This window comes from Thermobia domestica, chromosome 7 (assembly GCF_964235325.1).
Source record: "Thermobia domestica chromosome 7, izTheDome1.hap1.1, whole genome shotgun sequence".
Classification (NCBI taxonomy): Eukaryota; Metazoa; Arthropoda; class Insecta; order Zygentoma; family Lepismatidae; genus Thermobia; species Thermobia domestica.
Window position 1 is genome coordinate 44,468,827 of NC_137460.1, and position 20,409 is coordinate 44,489,235.

A 20,409-nucleotide genomic window follows, 5' to 3' on the forward strand; every position below is an offset into this window, starting at 1 on the left:
ACCAAATAGTATATGAAGTATATGTATTCTTCCTTTATCTTATACAGAATACACATACTTTTTCTATTATGTACCTTTTTAATTGTATAGGATATAGAAATTAAAGGCACGAATTTAGTTTTAAAAAATTTTTATTGTAAAAATAATGATAAACAATTATATATAATAAAAAATTTAAAAAAATGTAAATATAATAAAATAAAAAATGTAAAATATATAATAAAAATTAAAAATGTAAAATATATAATAAAAATTGATTGTATATAATAAAATAAAAAGATGTAGATATATAATAAAAATTAAAATATAGATATATAATAAAAATAAAAATGTAGATATATAATAAAAATAAAAATTGTAAAATATATGTTTGAATATAATGATATATACAATGTTATAGTGGTATTTGTATTATTTGTACTTGATTAACATAAAACAATTTAATATTTGAAATACGCTATTTACATTAAATAAAAACACTATTTGCAATATGAAAATCTATTAACAATATATGAAAAGTCTATTTACAAAATTTATATAATATATGAAAAATCTATTTACAATATATAATAGGCTATTTACAAATTGAAGATAGGATGCAACTTAGGTATATTGTGCAGGTGATATAATAAGCACAACTTGTGAGTTATAGAAAGAAACCTTATACTGTAAAGAATCTAATATGGTATATCCAGGAGGAGATCAATGTATGATTGCCATATTTATTTCCCTTCATTCATATCATTGATAAATTATATAAAAAATTAATGCACTGGGAATATTTACAAATTGCACATATACATTCAACCATTCACTCATCACAGGACAAGACTATCACTTCTATATCCATACGGTATGCTTGTGTAATTTGTTTTATCAGTCGGGTTAAGTCTACGTCTTTTGTTATTGACTTGTCGATGTGTTTTTGTCTCTGGTCGAGATACAATGATAAACCCTCTCTTACGAACTATCCTACCTGGATTGTTTAACTCCTTTTTTTCAATTTTTCCGCGGACTAAATCAAAAAAGTGATTAAACGTGATTTTTTCCCGAGTTCTACTATCTAATGTGATGCCTCTAATTTTATATACATACTCTACTTTTCCCGACCCAATTTCTTTTAACCTATACGCATAATTTTTAGGTCCCATACTTATAAACATGTCAATTTCCCACCCATTTGGTATTTCGTCAGTTAGCTCACCCAAATAAGAACCAGTGGTAAGCTTGGGCTTATCATTTCGTTTTTGAACATACATAATACTGTCCGTGTCACAATATAATACGGCTTCAGGCCCTACAGCCGTCAAGAGGTCATAGAGTTTTAGCCTTGCCCAAGATGTAATAAACGCAGCAAGCACGACATTCGAAAATTTCCAGGGCCTGTTTTCATTTTCGATGTCTTTATATGTGATAATGAGATGACGTTCACCAATGTGTGACACTGTTTGCACCTCATATTGCGCTGACAGTAAGTAGGTCAAAAATGTTTCTGGATCATCAACAATTTTCGATTGCGGAAGATCTGTTCGCTGCCCCCATTTTCCATATAATGAGTTGAGGAATATCTTGGAGATATACCTCAGTCCCGGGTTCTTCCTGATATTGCTATGATTTAACTGTATGCCCTCGTGGACTAGATACTCCTTAATATATTTTTCTTCGTCTCCTTGAGTGTGGCATGAATCATTAAAACCAGAGGATTCCTGCTTCATTTGGAGGAAAGAATTCACGTAGTCGCGGAATAAACTACGTTCATTACAATCCTCCGAACCTACGAGTTCGAATTCCCATATTTCTTTAACGGCGAGTATTTTATAGCCACACTGTATAGCCTTATGCAATTCTGGGGTGCAGAATGTACCGGTAATGGCACGATCACTTTCACAATGCAAGCAATTGTTGATGTTTTCCTCCTCCATACATGTACGGCAGAGTCCGAAAAGTAATCGCCCTCTCGCAACATATGGCAGGACCGGAAAATACAAATCAGTTGGAGGCAAAACGGTACATTTAACTAGCCCGTGAATACTTTCCACTTCTGGAAAGTCCGGCCCCTTATGTATTTTAGGCTTCCCTACAGGCATCGGCTTACGAGCCATCACATATGGATATAACGATGTTACATCCAAATACTGAATTGTTTCGTCATTGCTACATTCGTACAATGCATTAAAGCATTCAGTACGACCACCATGAAAACCTTCTTTAGGTGCAAGATGATTGACAAGGTCCTTACATTGAGTTTTGATAAACTCTTGTAATTTTTTGTCGTTTTTCACCATGCTGTCCCATTCACATTCCCATATCTCAACAACATTGAGATTTAATTTTTTAAGGAATGCGGTTTTTGTGATCGTATTTTCATACCGTTCTTGCAATGATGTAGCATGACTAGAGGAACTGTCTAGGGGCTGATCCCGAAGCGTTGTATAACACCTTGGGCACCCATGGAAGTAACACCCGTTAAATTCGTATGCAGTTTTTGTCAGGTTATCAAACCCATCGACCTTATATTTACCAAAAGATCGTCCCAATCCATTCCCAGAATGTTGAATTCTTTTTCCTTCGGTACGTTCCAAATACCGTAACCAATACATTGCTTTTAAGCTCTGCTGGTTACGATGATCGAACCCGAGAGGAGGAATAACTGGAATTGTCTCTTCAGGTAAGTATGTTGATCGATACGTTAGTATAGCCAAACTTGCAATAGTGGACGATGAAATAAAACATTGAATACCGTGAGTTTTTTCCTCGATCAAGTTTGAAAACTTGATGACCGCTTCAGCAAGGATTTTAACATCGTTGCGGCAGTACATTACCATCTCTTTGTGCAGATCGTACTGCTCACCACTTAAAGCACGTTCTTGGTGCCAGGTGATTAATTGCTGTCGATCGGAAGAACTCATACTGTCAGGATCAAAAAACTTAACATCAGGAATCTTACCTACATAATTTTGATTTTCGAACGTATTAAACAAATATGGGAAATATCCCTTTCGTAAATTACCGCGCAAGCCTAAAGTTTTGGGTAATTTTGACAGCTTAATACCCATATAGAGGTAAGTATCCCGGAAAATAATTTTATTACCAAGCCGCATTTCAATAATTTTTTGACCCTGCATAATAAGGGTGGGAGATAAGCAATGTTTTTCTATTAAATTCCTACAACTGAACTGGACATCATAACTAGAACCATTGTGCGAAAGCACAATGATTTTTTGAAACTTTGGACGAGGCATCAATACGAAATTAATGAACTCATCGATCGTTGAAAAGTCAAACTCACGTTTTCCCTGTTCATTTCCACAAACAAAACATGGATCATCCAGCTCTGTGTCCTTGCAAGCATGACATATATTCCTGCAAACCACATAGTTAACGCAGTGTTCTTGTTCCTCACATTCATTTTTACGAAGTAACATCGTTTCCACATCAAATACGATGTATAGGAATCTATCAATATGTGATTGACTGGACTTCTGAACATAACAAATATGATCAGCGTCTACATGCTTGTCACAAGACTTACACAAACGCTCACCACATTGATGCTCAGATTTCCTACGACGTAAATTGTACATTTTAGCACATTCGGTACAAAACCGCTTTGTTTCACATATACTCTTGCCACGTCCAATTACACTCTTATGATTCGTAAAGCATTCAGCCGAAGGAAACAATCTATGACAATCATTACATTCCCGCTTAATATTATCAGCACATACCTCGTGGTATACTTCACATGCATTGCACTTAGCACCACACTTATGGTATTGTGCATGATTATATCCCTGTAAACAATGCTTACAATATCCTCTCATACCCAACAGAGACGTAATGCATGTAATTAATTCATAATGACCTTTTTCGTAATGGATAAGGATTTGTTTTTCTGCTTTTACTCCCGGATAAATTACATTGTACTCCCGGTTCATGGCGTTCCTTTCATATATTACGATTTGGTAGTTGGGTGCCAGGTATTGTTGAAATTTTTTTACATCATCAATAGTACAGCCATTTTGATGTTTAATGGTAACATCAGCATTATCACACAAATCCATGGCTTGCTTGAGTAGACGTTTCGGGTGGTTTTTTAATTCATATACCTGCTTACGATTATGCTCGGCTTTTGCCATCCCAAGGATAATACTCTTGGGAAGGCAGTATATGTCTTTGTTTAACGGGATGGTACTTTGTTCATGATGTGTAGTAAGATCAACGTACTTACTATTGCCACGTGTTTTACCTCTTCCCTTGCGAGGATTTACAGTGTGTATCCTAAAGATTACTGAATCCCCGAAAAGGAAGTGCTCGTTACTATTAAGTACGTTCTCTACTGATCTAAAAAAGGCCTCCGGGTTCAATTCCTTCTTAGGACGCCACGTCATGTATACTGGCTTGTTTATCGTCGAGGCAGAGCTCTCGATAACCATACCAACATACATGTTATCGTCAACGTCGTTTAACGCATGCTGTTGTACATACTCAAAGAGTTTCTCCAAATAAACAACCGGGTCTTCGATTCCTATGTTACGCATGCGCTTAACGGTAATTTCCTTTCCCCGCAAGCCAAAGTATGGATAATGTTTAGTTTTACTACCAATGATGGAAAAATTATCATTTGTTCCAGCACCATACATTTGATTTTCTGGTGCAGAACTAGGACCTGGCAAATTTACAGGTTCACCCATGAACTCGACAGAGTCATCTGCAGTTAAGCCAGAAGTCTTCCCTGCAGATACCAACTCTCTAAATTTTTCACGCGCCAATACCCGGATGTTATCTTGACAAAAGAAGCCCGTACGATATAAATCAATAATATCCTTCGCGGACTTACATTTTGCCAAAATAACAACAGGGTCATGCCCAAAATGCGCCAATAATGCACGTAATAAACGCGCGTATTGCTCGTTATACACACGCACCCCTAATGCATGACATTGCGTCACCACCTCCCACGTAAAGAAAACTTCTCCGCCATCATCATATCCACGTGATTCCAACAGCTGCAACATGGCTTTAATAGTGTTGATTCCCTCGTATGCCATTGTTGAATCTAATTTAAACAAATAATTAATTAGTTATTTCACCTTATTATTATACACTAATTTATATCGCACGAATATTTAATTTACTTTTATGTGTAAACTTTAATTGCGGTAACTTCCTAAAAGACTATGTTTACACCTCGAAGTACAAAAACAAACTGAACTATGTTTTGCGTAAAATCTTATAAACACTATTTCTTTGATTACGGCCACTTCCAAGAATCTTCTAACTTAGAACCAACGGAGCGATGTTACCTCTACGAGTAATTATGTGAAATAATTTCCAATTGCTCTATGAACTTTATTTATACTTTTTCCAATATCTTTATTCCTCTATTTATTTTGTATCCAAAAACACGTCCGCACGATGGAACTGCTTTCTGTAGAATGACCAATTAATGATTTTGAGCTTCTTATATACACGGAGATAATGTAAATTTCCAAAATTCCACACGGCTAATAATTTACTAAGTATTTTCTCAAAGATACTGTTTAACTTTATCAGTTAACAACACTTTCCGTTAACAACACGAAGAGACGTCTTCACCGTACAATTTCTTTTGCTATACTGACCACCGCGCACTTTTCCCGCTCTTATATAGACGCAAATATGAAAAATTCCCAGAATTCCATGCGAAGTTTTCCGAAGATAACTAACTTTATGATATAATCCACTATGTGTTTACCGAAATATGGATAAATGTTTATTTTTCAATAGTTTAAGACCAGCAAATCTAATTATAGTTTCCGACAACAATGTCCCGAAAAGTACAAGTAGAAACGTCTTTACTCTAGCAGTACTTCTTCTATACTGATCCGCCGCGGCTTGCTGCGCTCTATTTATACTTTCGGAAATGTAATCTTGTACCCAAATGCATTTAGTTTGTAATCTTGTACCCAAATACACTTACTTTAAAGTCTCGTACGCAGATAATTTAGTTTGTAATCTTGTACACAGACTGATTAATTATGTATCAACGAAAATATTTTCTAAAGTAATAATGCCATTTTACAAACATGTATTATTTAAACTCATGTGACATTTTCGAAGATTTCCGAACTTAACCGAATGTTTCCGAATATTTAATTTTCACGGACATTAATATTTTCATATTTGAAAGAGAACACCTATGATGCAAACATTTTAAAGAATAAAAATCATTTCAAAATAACATTGGCAATAAAAAAAATCCAAGTAGTAATAAACAGAAACACAATTAAATAAAAATAACATAGTAAACAAAACATATCAAAGAAGAAATAGTTTAGCAGAAAATCAATTAAGAAACAAGGTTAGAAAAGGTTTAGAACAGTTTATGACCCAAAGCATCAGAACATTATTAGATACCAAAGGTTAAAAGAATATAGATAATTAATCCATATAGGTTAGCAAAACCATATTTAATTAAACCAATTATTAAACAAACGATAGCATAAAAACAGCAGATTTTAAAAGATACTTAATTATTACAGTTTATTCAAAATAGCATTGAAATACTTAATTGTTACAAATTATAGTTAAAAAAATTACGTATGGTTAGAATGAAAGCTCTATTAGTTACAAATCATAGGTAAACATCAATCAGAAGAGAAAATTTATTAAATAGGAATAGCAAAATTAAAATAATTAAATCAGGTTAGGAAAAGCATATCTATTTAAAAGATCAAATACTAGATTTAAAAGACGCATAGTTAGAAAAGCATATTAAATTAACTAAACAGTTAAAATAATTAATTTGATAAATGTTCTACAGTATTCAATGAAATGCATCAACAAAGAAAACTAATATAATCAATAAATATTATTGTGACTATTCAATTTGTAAATTTTGTATTATTGTAACTATTTTTATAATACACTACTAATGAAAGTTCACTTAATTTTATTTTATACTTTAACTGTAAACGTTAATGTCTATTTTTTAAGTGACATTAAATTCTTACAATGCAATTCTTTATATGTTTACATGAAACTCTTTGATTGTAAAATAAATACAAAGTGAAATGTAAAATTGAAAATGCAAAGTGTAAATTTAAAATTGTAAAAGTAAAATGTAAATTAAAAATGCAATTTCACATGAAACTCTTTGATTGTAAAATTTAAAAAATGCAAAAGTGTAAATTAAAAATGTAAAAGTAAAATGTAAAAATGTAAATTAAAAAATGTAAAAGTAAAATGTAAAGATGTAAATTAAAAAATGTAAAAGTAAAATGTAAAAATGTAAATTAAAAAATGTAAAAGTAAAATGTAAATTAAAAAATGCAAAGTGTAAATTAAAAAATGTAATTTTTTACATGAAAATTTTATTGTAAAATGTAATTCATTATATGTTTACATGAAACTCTTTAGTTGCAAAATAAAAATGTTAATGCAAAATGTAATTTTAAAAAATTAAATGTTTCAAACGAAAATATAAGTTTGGATATAATTTCAATTGTTCATTGCACACATGTAAAGTTAGTTTAGTTAAAATTATTTGTCAGTATGTCTTTCATTATGTAAAATTTAATATTGTAGTTTCATTAAGTTAAAATTTTAATTATTTAATGTTCATATACTCTTGAACTAAAAAATTTTAAAGTTTGCAACACTTACCACCGCTGGTTAGATGTCAACAGATCTAACAGGACACGATGTATTAATTTACGGTGCACTTGTATGCCGCTGTCAACACTGAAACCATAAAAAACATTTATTAGTATACAATTTCAGTTCTATATTTTTCATTTTGTTACAAAATTAATGCACAGTAAGGTATTTAGTAATCATTTTTTATCAACTTTCAGTTTAACAATGAGCTTTTTTAATAATTTGGAACTCACATAATGTTCTCTGAGTTTTCTTTAATGAAAACGAACCAATAAATAATTAACATCAAACTAAAATAAGTTGCTCCGACTAAAAAAGAATACAAATAATTAGTACACTCACATATTGTTCAAACATCCTTAGTATGCTCACACGAAGTGTTCAAGTAATTTATTACGAAATAAATAAATAAAGAGCTTGCACAGCAAACGAGTTTGTGTAACAAACGAGAGAATAAAAAAGATTCGTTCCAACAAATTATTTGTAGGTTCACACTGTAAGTGTTCTGAGCTTCTAATAAAATGATCAAAGTTGCTGAACAAATTAAAGATTATTTCAAAAAACATATGTAATGGAATTAATATTGATTGCATACTTACAGGATATTTGCAGGTTTTTTAAATTCCAATTTCTTCAAAGGTTCAAAAGAGAGAAGTCCAATTAATCTGCTGGAGTATCCTAAAACAAAAAGACAATTTTTTACTACTTGAAACAAAGTTTCTTAAGAGTTTGTGAAACAAACGAACGAATAACACCGTAGGTATTCTACAGAGTATACTTTAGCATACGAACCAATAAATAAGTTGAATTTGCTAAGCAAATGAACCAATAAAATAAAATAACACGAACGAATAAAATAATCACACTGTAAGTGTTCTAAGCTTGCTTAGCAATTGCTTGAATTAAAGTTAACAACGATTTATCAAAATAAGTTGCAATAAAATGATCTAATAAATAAGCAGAGCTAATAAAGCAAAATTTTTAATATGAGCACTAATACAATTTGCTCAGAGTAATTTATTAGGAGAATATAAAAAATTAGTACACTCACATATTGTTCAACGAATAAAATAATCGCAACAGTTCAGTTCTAAAAGTAATATTGTAAATAATATGAATTATTTATTACATTGCAACAAGGTTGCTCTATTTGAGTAATTTATGACAAATTGGTAAAGAAAAAATACCTTTGGTACTACCTCTGATACTTCTGGTAGTACGTTCTTGAATAGACCACACCAATGGATAACCTAAAACATAACATAATTTGTATTAGATTCGTATACATTATTTATATATATTTACTTTAGAATATCTTATATGCATACACTATATAGTATAGAATACCTTATATGAATATAGCATCTACTATAAATTCTTATATGTATATATATATTTACTTTAGAATATCTTATATGCATACACTATATAATATAGATTACCTTATATGAATATAGTATCTACTATAAATTCTTATATGTATATATATATTTACTATAAAATCTTATATGTATACACTATATATATATCTACCATAAATTCTTATATGCTTACACTATATAGCATAGATTACCTTATATGAATATAGCATCTACTATAGATTCTTATATGTATATAATATGTACTAAAAAGTCTTATATGTATATATATTTACTATAGAATATCTTATATGCTTACACTATATAACACAGATTAACTTATATGAATATAATATCTATTATAGATTCTTATATGTATATACGAAGTATGTATGTATCTACAATAAAGTCTTATATGTATACACTATGTATATATCTAGTATACATTCTTATATGGTTACACTATATAGTATAGATTACCTTATATGAATATAGTATCTACTAAAATTCAAAAGACCCATCTTAAGATAATTCTCGTGTTACGTATATTAAATCTATTAACAGAAATTTTTCAAGCAGCAAGCTAAAGTATGGACATGTAGCGACAAGTCTAGTAAAAGTCATATGTAAATATCCAAGACTAGTATGGGAGAGGTCTAATATAATATGTGCTGTTTCGTAGAAGCATGCTGAATAATATATGTACAACCAAATAGGAACATATTGTCTTAGTACAAAGGCATAAAAATCTTGTAGGAGTACATCCAAAAAACCAAAGAAAAGCAAAACAAAAGAGACTCCAACTACCATGAGACAGAGATACAGAGTATGGTTAAGTTAGCTTAGCTGTTCTTAGGAGCATGCGATTCGTAAAAATAAGATGCTCCGCCTAATTTATTAGGAGCTTTATAATATTTCGGAATGTAATTCCTCTGAGCTTCTAATGAAGCGATTGAAGGCGAAATATAATCCAATTAAAGTTACAAATAAAAAGCAAAAGGTAATTAGAGAACATACATAGCAAACAGAACAAATAGCCAAGGAGCTATAAAAAATAGAAAAGAAAGGTATTTCTGTATGACATAGCTAGAGAGCAATGAAGAGAAAAAATACAGACGAAAATAGGTACCGAGGAAATACTACAAGCGACGGAAAAGTAGAGAGAAAATACTACAAGCGGTGGAAAAGGTACAAGAGCAAAAACCAAAAGATAAAGAAAGGAAACACAGATCATGGTTAGGTCAGGTTTAGAAGTTAATCAAATAGAGGAAAAGCAAAGAAAAAAACAAAAGATAAAGAAAGGAAAAGACAAAGAGAAAAGCAAAAGATAAATACAAAGTAAACTTTAGTTAGGTTAGGTTTAAAAGGTAATAAAGCAAATAAATAGAGGAAAACAAAAGACAAATAGTTTCATTGTCAAAGAGAAAAAAATACAGTTATGTAAATGGCAGTAGGTGAAAAGAAAGAGAAACAAAGTAGGCGGAGAGAAAAAAGTATAGTTATGTAGATGGGAGTAGGTGAAAAGAAAGAAAGAAACAAAGTAGGCGGAGAGACAGAGGAAAAACAGGTAGAGAGAGAAAAGGTAAAGTTATGTAGATGGGAGTAGGCAAAAGAAAGAAAAAAACAAAGTAGGCGGAGAGACAGAGGAAAAACAGGAAGAGAGAGAGGGAGAGAAAGGAAGTTAGGTAGATGGGAGTAGGTGAAAAGAAACAAAGAAACTAAGTAGGCGGAGAGACAGAAGAAAAACAGGAAGGGAGAGGGAGAGAAAGAGAGAAAGAAGATATAGTTATGTAGATGGGAGTAGGTGAAAAGAAAGAAAGAAAAACAAAGTAGGCGGAAAGACAGGAAAAACAGGGGAGAGATGAAGAGAAAGGGAAACAAAGTAGAGAAAAGAAATAGTTGTGTACTAGGTAAAACAAAATGCAGAATGGTACTAGGTAAATGCTAGTTGTTTCATATTCTATCTGGTATTAAAATGTAAGAAAATAAGAAAATCAAAACCAATATCAGTTCAAGGAATACTAATAAAAAAGTCTCTGAAACAAACAATAAGGAAACCATGATAAAAGAAATATTGGAGCCTAATGTGTATAAAAGGGTACGGGTCAACTGAAGCTAAGCTATACACGGTTAGAAAAAGCATCAAAATGTTAAAACTTGTGCATCGTGGCATGAGGATTAAATCAAACAAACTTATTTTATTTTGTACTCTAAGTCTAAAACATGTATTTTGTTTCTGTTAATCTGATTTAGTATTTTATAATTCACTTACTTACACAAACACATACACACTCACACACATACACTCACTCACCAACTCGTTCACTCACTCATAGGTGGCTCAGTGGTAGAGCGTTCACCTCTGGTGCATGGAGTCCTTGGTTCGATACCAGCTCGCACCAATTATTTCAACATTTTCATGACAAACATTCACTTTGGATTTATTTTTATAAATTGTGGTGGACAAATACCATTTCCTTGGAGTTTTCCTCCCACTTTCTATATACTTTTAAGAGCTTATTTTAGCTCACATATTTAGCCTAACCAGCATAACCGTGGGACTTAAAGATTTCATTTTTTCATTCATTCACTCAGTTACACACACACAGTCACACACTTACTCACTCATTCACTCACTCACTCACTCAGTTACACACACACTCACACACACACACACACAGTCACACACTTCCTCACTCATTCACTCACTCACTCAGTTACACACACACACACACACACACATTTTTTTAACAACGAGCTTAGTATTTTCGAAACGAATTCTTTTGAATTTGCTAAGCAAATGAACCAATAAAATAAAATAACACAAATGAATAAATAATTAACACGGAACTTTTAATAAAGTGATGAAACTAAAATAAACATAAGTTATTCCGACTATTTTATTAGGAGAGTATAAAAGTAAGAATTGCCCCTTAGTTCCTTGATGGTATGCATTCCAACACTACGACAGTGTCACACCTTATTGCCTAACCTCATAGGATAAATCCAATGGACAGTTCCTATTCTTAACAATTATACTTATAGGGCACCCTCCCGCGTACTGTGTAGTATCCATGTAACTGTGCTCAGTTAACTAATTTTACAACAAACCAGTAAACCGCCCCATCACTCTTTCTTTCTTATTTTGCGCTGTCCCTGTCACGGAATTATTTGTAGGTTTACACTCTATTTTAACACGAAGCTTTTAATAAATTAAAATATTCTCACATGCTGTTCGTGTGGGTCATGCATAAGGGTCATATTTTAACAAGGAGCTTTTTAACTTCTCACACCTTGTTCGAGTCGAGGTATTAAGAAATACGAAACAATAAAAATGTGTTCACATATACTGTTCGAACACGTTATACATGTGTGGGATTTAAAAAAAAGGATTCAATAAATAATTTACAACTTTTCATAGAAAAGAAGAATATAAAAATAAGCGTAGCACGTAAAATTGGTAAGTCCATGATTAAACCAGGGGGAGCGCAAGTGTATGAGGCAAACGTCTTACTTACTACACCAAAATATGCAAATGTCACTTTGAAGGGAATCGTGGTGAGTCAAATGTGTTCCGCCTAATTGTATCAACGTATGCAAGTTGTACATTTATTTTAAATACAATAGTAAATTGTTTTTTTCTTATCTATAAACAGTCCCTACTCTCATAATTTTGACAAATATAACTAAAGGGTCCAAAACGCACAATGTGGATGTTCATAACCTACAATCCTGCTCTCATAACCACAGTGATCATTTAGTATGTTATTCCATTCTCAATTAAGTTTATAAATGCTGCAAACTTTCTTCCGAAATTCCTTGTAATTTATTTCTGTCATAAGTTTTATCGTGTCTTCCGTAAAAAAAAACTTTTACAAACTCCACTTAATTTTCAATCTTTAAATTATTTATAGGTTCACAAGCTATGCTTATTCCGAGCTTCTATAAAAAGCGTAGCAATTAAAATTGCACAACAAACAATTTATTTTTCAAGTTCGCAAATACAATTTGCTCGACTAATTTATTAAGAGAATACAAATAAGAACAACTTTTCATAGAAAAGGAAAATATGAAAATATAATATAATCAAACAAAAGTAAAAACAAAAAAATTCTTATCACAGCCTGACCGAGGATCGAACGCGCGACCTTTAGTGCTTGAGTCCAGCGCTTTACTTACTATGCTACAAAGCGACGCAATTTCAATCTAACGCTTTTCCAGCTAGCACATGTTTGTATCCAAGTGCAGCATTTCAGTATACTAGGCAAATTATATTTTTTGCTTTCAATATGGTAGTACATTTAATTGCTATGACAAACAAGAAATAATTTTACCGTTCTGACTAATTTTTACAATGTATAAAAGAAATATTAAGTGTGTTTGCCTTAGTTTTATTTATTTGTACAAAATGTCTACCAACATGCAATGGCAAAATATATTTTGTTCATTCAAACGGTTTGCATAATGCTCAAATAATTATAAGTAAAACCATAATTTGTACAAGTACCTGTAATAAAACAGTATTTGTCCAACTAGTTTATTACAAGGAAGTTAAGATCTTAGCAATAAAATCTCATCTTCAAAGCAAGTATCTCAACGAACATTCAGAACCTAAATTCCGTAAAATTAATTAGAACTATTACAAGAAACGTATTAAATACTAAAATAACGCGCGGTTTTACCATGGAAAGTTCAAATTTATACTTTAGGACAGGGCAAAGCGTTCACCATTGGTGCTGCCCTACAATTGCATTCCAATATATCCAATAAACAAGCTATCCTAACCACTAGGACAATTTCAAATCTAACTGACTCCTAAATCAATTCAAATTGTTCTTACGGGCTGTAACAAATAAACATTAATCCTATACAAAACTGTAGAACCCTGTAGCTTTGGTTTTTAAAGCAATAATTTAAGTCTTAGTTTATCTTATTATTCATTATATTAAGCGTGTTCTCATTACATTCTTTATAACTTAATACCAAATATTCTACGGGTTCCACAGGTCATGAAATAATTACTAGTTTCTCTAAGAAGCTAGGCTTCTCCATGAATTCTCACCACCCACATTCTCATTTCATCAAACTTTTAACAGTTCCTATGAAATTTTGTTTCTGTAAATAATTAGTATGCTTTTGAAATGAACTAAAACGCAAAAGGTACAAATTAATTAGCTAGTAAGAAGTTCTCTACTAATACAAGTCATTAAACTCAAAATAGGCTAAAATCTTATTTGTCTTGCCCGGTTTTTCGCAAGCAAAAGCAATATTCAGCAATCCGTGTTCGCGGGTTAATATTTTTATTAAACTAAAATTAATCCAGTTCCCTTAAAGAAATTGTCTACATGCTAGGTTCAATATACGGTAATTTTCTGAAACTAGCAAAACAACTTATCCTACAAATGCTTTCATTTACCAAAACTCTTTAAAATTTAAAATTTCCTAAAACAAATCTACGCCTATCATCACTTAAAACTCAAATTCAAATTGTTCTTAAAATCTGTCATAAGCGATGAACGCCAAAACAAGTTATAGCTAGCCAAAAAAAATCCATAGAAACCTATTTTTGTTAAAACTCCACAGAGACCTATTTTTTTGCTAAAGTAAATAATTTAATTAGCCATCGCTCTGTTCGCAATATTACAATAAAACGTATTAATTTAAACGTAATCCTACCAGTATGTACAATGTAAAATCCTTTATGGTTTCTCTGAATTAAAAAAACTTTACGGAGGTCTTGTAACTGTTTTCTACACTTAGTTCTTACTTTAGTTCATAGGTGGCAGTAAACGCGTTGTTCACAAGCCATGCTTTGTCTAACTGCTCTAACTATGTAAGTCAAAATAATGCCCCACAAATATAATACTGTTTTGTTTCATACCCGCAAAATTAATACTAATAAACATACGCTGTTTCAACTAGGTATATAAAATCATGTGACCTATAATTTCTGTATAAATCCTAATGTACTACAATAATTTAATAGATTCACATTTTAAATAAGGTAGCATCACAAAATCTAATTTCGTCTAATTCTACCTTCCCAAGCTATCTGTATTAAATCAATCTGCAGTAAAGCATCGCTCATTCTCATCAACCAAATTTGTTTTTAATTGAAACTATTGGTTCAATTCGTGATGTAATCCAATCAATAATAAGCTTTCTTCTTTTAATACTCAAGAAAACATTAAAATATGTAATAGTATTTCATAAAACCGCCCAAAAGTAAATATATTTCCCCACTCTGCCTAAAATACGTACACGTCACCTATAAGCTACGTGTTCAATGCCGGTTAAAAAGTGTATAACCCTAGCCACAGTTTTCCACGTTTTTACAACAAACAAATGCCAAGGTTTAGCCCGCTTCTTCCAATTAAAAGGAAAGCCTAAAATCTAAATTCATATCCATTAAGCTACCATTAAAATTTTATTTTTAGTAATTAAAGCTCTTCCGTGGCTAGGTGGTGGTGTAAAAAAAACCCAGTTAATTCCTCCAGTTTATGTGGCCTACATTAATCTATAAGTTCATGTCTCAAATAGCCTTGGTGAAAAAAAAAGCTCTAAATTTACAATCAATTACATTATAGGCCCTAGTTCCATTCCCAACGTAAACTTCTATATTTCCACTTTTAATGTTAAGCAAAAGGATCACGAGCCTCAATGTTAAACTGAAATTCAACTCAACTCTGTCTAAAATAATAACATCCAATTCTGTCTATTAAACACAATACATTCAATAATATTTATGAATACAAATTTAGATTAAAACAAATAATATACGTGTCTATATTATTATTATTCAAATTTACTCCAAACAAAACGCATACTCTCAATAATGCATCTAAAATTGTTTAAATATAATTTCAAATATAAAATAAAATCAAATTAAACTTACCAAAACGATCGTAAATCAGCGTACAAATATTAACAAGATGCACTATTCACACTACAAATCTGCAAAAAATTTTCCAATAATGACTCCGCAAAATCTTGATTCAAAAGAGGGCAGAATATCGTTGTACTAAAAGTTTATACCTATTATGCCCTCCCTCAAAGAGGGGGAGAAGATGATGCAGTCATGGTTCCTCATTGTCACATGTGGAAACGTTGCCAAATGAATTATTTTAGTGACCTCTATCTTCTTACTCATCCTAAGTAAGCTATGGTCTTCACTCATCAAAACCAAACAATTAAATGACAAATTGGCAACACCGATGAGGTCATTCAGTTGTTTTCCGTATGCAATGGAAAATTTCCTCTGTGTCTGAGGGAGTAAAGTATAATTTACATAAATAAGATAAACGTGGTCTGGCGTTGGTTTTACTTCCTTTAACTCGTGACTCATAATCTAAATGATTTCATCTGCTGTTCACGAAGTCATCAAGTGCTTTTTGTCTTGAAACACTTGTTTCAATGAAAATATCCAATAAATAAAACAATAGTTTCTTCTTTAATAGGGCAAGTTTATAATTCAATTTTCATTATTATTATAATTCAATCACTAAAATATATTTAATCTGTTTCAATAAAAAATGCACACCTTGTGGAAACATATGTGGTTCTCTGTAAGTCCCTGTGTTAAAATATTCTCAATACAATTCAAACTTCTCCATTGGTAAGCAATTAGCGTACACCCCCTTTGGCGTGGGAAATTCGGGTTCAATTCTCGGTGCGGGTCATATGGTTCGGGCCTACATTAAGCTGTAGGTTTATGTCTCAAACAGCCTCGGTGTTACAAAAAGCGCTAAATTCACAATCATATACATCTTTAATGTGGAAACCCAAATTCGATTCCCTGCGGGAGCTCATATTGTATGTTAATCAATAGGTCCGCGTCTCATATAGCATTGGTGGTAAACTCAAAACCAATTCAAACTTAATCGTTAGCCTACGTCTCAAAGTTCCCATTAACAGGTTTATGTCTTATATAACCTCTTTGTTTAAACTCAAATAAGTACAGCTCAAGTCCAATCCACGGGGGCTCATTTATTTAAAAGTAATGTTCAATTTTCAAAATGGACAATTGCTCAAATATTTTATAGCGGGACGTATAATTTAATCGCTATGAAAAATACTCGGTAACGTTCTTGCCTTCAATGCAAGCGGTCCCGGGTTAAATTCATGGTGGGGCACTCGATCAAAATGTAAAACATTTTTTTATGTCCTAAATAAATTTTTCTTGGGCCAGACAAATGTCTGTATAGTACCTATGCCCCTTCCCATAATAGTGTGTTTGCCATAGTCCATAAAGCCAAATTTAAATTTAACTAGTAATATCATAAAACATGACAATACTAAATGCCATATGCCTTCCACAATATTAGTATTGTACCTCAAATAATATTCATTAATACGTAATCAATTTAAAATAAGTCCAGTGTCATATAATCTAGAAATGATTATAAGTTACACCTATCCGTGTGCATTTCTAGGCGTAATACATAAAATCATATGGAAGTTTATAAATTTCAACTTAGCTGTCTCTAAATAAGAATGTATGATCTCTTCAATTTTTAACAATGGGCATCAATCAATAATGCAAGTGTATTTCTATAGTTCATAACATCAAATCATATATGGCCATTAAAATTAAATTTCGTTTATTCAAACTTAACAAATGACCACGTAGTTCAAGCTTTTACCGCTAGATGGATCTATAATAGTAAAGCATTTTCAAACATAACAAATAGATAGCGTTACAGGTCCTTTTCATGAGTGCCAAAAAACAGTTGTTTTCGTCAACTAAACGGTAGCTAAACGGTAAAATGATGGATCAGTAATGCAAGGGTTGTGTGTTCAAAACGCGTCCATGGCAACGAAAATTATTTTTATATAATTTAATGCTAGGATCGTTACTACTACTACTACTAATAATAATAAGGCAATTCAATACATAATTGCAATATCATACACGCATCATGTATAGTCCTTAAAGCAAACCAAAGCGGTAGGAAAATACCATAATTGTCCATTGCTAAGCAAATGCCGGGTAACAGGTATACAAAGTAAACGGGTGGAAAACTAAAAAAAAAAACTCGCACCACGGTCAAACATTAATGGCGCCAGCGAAAAAGCTAACGTTCGGTGCATCGTAAGTGCCGTGTGGCAAATATACAAACCAAATGGGCGGAAACTTGCACCATGGTCAAACAATAATGGCGCTATCAAAGCTACCGTTCGGTGCAGCGCAAGTGTCGGGCGGGCGGCAAATATACAAAGCGGGCGGCGCGACGGTAATGGCGCCAGCGCAAAGGTCACACATACGTGATAAATTAAATAAAAAAACAATTAGTGCTTCTGAGCACTGTTAAAAAATAAATAAAACTTCCTATTGCTTAATAAAAAATAAACAGGACTTTCTGTTGACTGATAAAAAATAAACACGGCTGGTAAAAAATAAACAGGTCTTTCTGTGGGCTAATAAAAAAATAAATAGGACTGATAAAAAATAAACAGGACTGATAAAAAATGAACAGGGCTTTCTGTGGGCTAATAAAAAATAAATAGGTGTTTCTGTGGATTGATAAAAAATAAATAGGAGTTTTTTATGGACTGGTAAAAAAATGAATAGGGCTTTCTGTGGGCTGATAAAAAATAAACAGGGGCTTCTAATGCTTAATAAAAATAAATAGGGAAAATAAAAAATGAATTGTGTTTATTTAATAAAAATTAGGTGAATTATAGGTAAAATTACGTCATTATCGGTCCACAAACAGGTAAAAAGGTCCGTCTAAGCATATAAAAAGTATCGTAAGCCCGTATATACCTGTATACCTGTCCCAAGGATTAAAAAAACTTCTCCAGACATACTGGCACCTCCTGACAATGTGCTACAATGCTACTGCACCAGCTTCGTTGCTGTGGGGTGAACGCCATTTTCGATGTTATTGCCCTCTATCTGCCCTGGTCAGAACTAGGATTCTGAAAAGATAGATGGGAAAATACTTTGAGTTTACTGAGCTGTGTAGAAAATTTCATGTAAATATTCAATTAAATGTTAATTATATGGCACTTTAAAATCAGGTACTGTTTCTGTGCTCACGCTGTATATATAATATGCGTTTTGAAAAATCCTTCTACGAGGTATGATCAGAAAGTAAAAATACAAAGACGATATTTCTGGAGTTTCATCTGTTATAGAGGAATAAGGAGTGTGTGGTAGTTTTAATACATGACTATGTAGCCTTTCAGCCACTCGCCACGTAGGCACTAGCTAGTTGTAGGTAAATAAAAATGGCGACTCGTTTGGATAACTGGTCTTGAGAAGAAGTCCGCTCAGTTACTCGATTTCTGTAGGCGGAACATGTAACCGCGACTCAAATTCACCGGCAGCTGGCAGAGATTTACGGAGAGAGACTGTAATGTCTATCAGCATGTCGCAGAATGGTGTCGAAAGTTTGCGGCTGGTAGAGGAAACGTCACCGACAAGGAGCACAATGGCCGACCCAGCACGGCGTCAAGAGATTTGAACACAGCTCACGTTGATGAGCTTATTCAAGACAATAGGAGGATCGCGTTACGGCATTTGATGGCAGAATTGGAAATGTCATCCGGAAACGTTTGTCACATTCAAAAGTGAAACACTTCATGACAACGTGGCTGGACACGCAAGAACAGGATTTTTACCAGGAGGGAATTTTCAAACTCATCCCACGATGCAACAAGTGCTTCAACCGATATGGAGACCGTGTCTAAAAATAACGTAATGTATGTACTATCTGTTGGCTGTATTGCTTGAATGAAATAATATATAGTCTACACGTTTCACTGGAGGCTTTGTAACCTTAGTTTTTGATCACTTTTGTTTTGAAGATTGACAGTATTCGTTTGTGGTACGCTAATGAAATTTTCTCATTGTGAACTCCTATGATTTTAAGAAAGAGAAGCTGTTGTTGACAGACGTACAAGCAGTGGTTTTCTCATTGTCTATATAACATAGTCATTTTAGTTATTACCTGATTAATTGGCCTTCTCCAAAATACACCATGTGAATCGAAAACAATCACTATTCCTTTGTCTTTTCAAAACTTAACCAAATATGCCTACCTATCAACCATTAAGAGTCTTCATCCCGGCGAAATTAAAATACCGCTAATTTTACAGTAATTATGTGATATCTTCAAATAGATAAAAATATAATTGAAATATGGAACAAGAGCGCCCTAGACAATATTATTTTGCGTGAGGTACCGTTATCACAAGTCACCTAGTGGCTTTCCGTTTTCAGCTGTTTAGAAACGCGAAAATAAATGCTGATTTTCAAAATGGCTCGAAATCGAAAGCAGGTAAGTGAGTCGTGATAACGGTTTCTCATGTAAAATAATATTGTCTAGGGCGCTCTTGTTCCACATTTCGATTATCTTTTATCTATTTGAAGATATCACATAATTACTGTAAAATTAGCGGTATT

At 32.4% G+C, this 20,409-nt stretch overlaps 1 protein-coding gene across 2 annotated transcripts; it reads right to left on the reverse strand.

Annotated features, from left to right (window-relative positions):
- Window positions 1-464: 464 nt before the first annotated feature.
- On the reverse strand, window positions 465-15,994 carry LOC145690039 (uncharacterized). Of its 2 annotated transcripts, none has more exons than XM_081764538.1 (5): window positions 15,895-15,994; window positions 8,829-8,891; window positions 8,241-8,319; window positions 7,648-7,725; window positions 465-5,059 (listed from the first exon to the last, which is right to left on the reverse strand). In XM_081764538.1, exon 5 carries the CDS (start codon window positions 5,049-5,051, stop codon window positions 819-821), a length of 4,233 nt encoding a protein of 1,410 aa, XP_081620664.1. In that variant the 5' UTR covers window positions 5,052-5,059; window positions 7,648-7,725; window positions 8,241-8,319; window positions 8,829-8,891; window positions 15,895-15,994; the 3' UTR covers window positions 465-818. The 2 variants fall into 2 exon arrangements, with proteins under 2 accessions (XP_081620664.1, XP_081620665.1); XM_081764539.1 differs by having other exon boundaries at window positions 8,841-8,891; window positions 15,895-15,974.
- Between the last annotated feature and the right edge of the window lie 4,415 nt (window positions 15,995-20,409).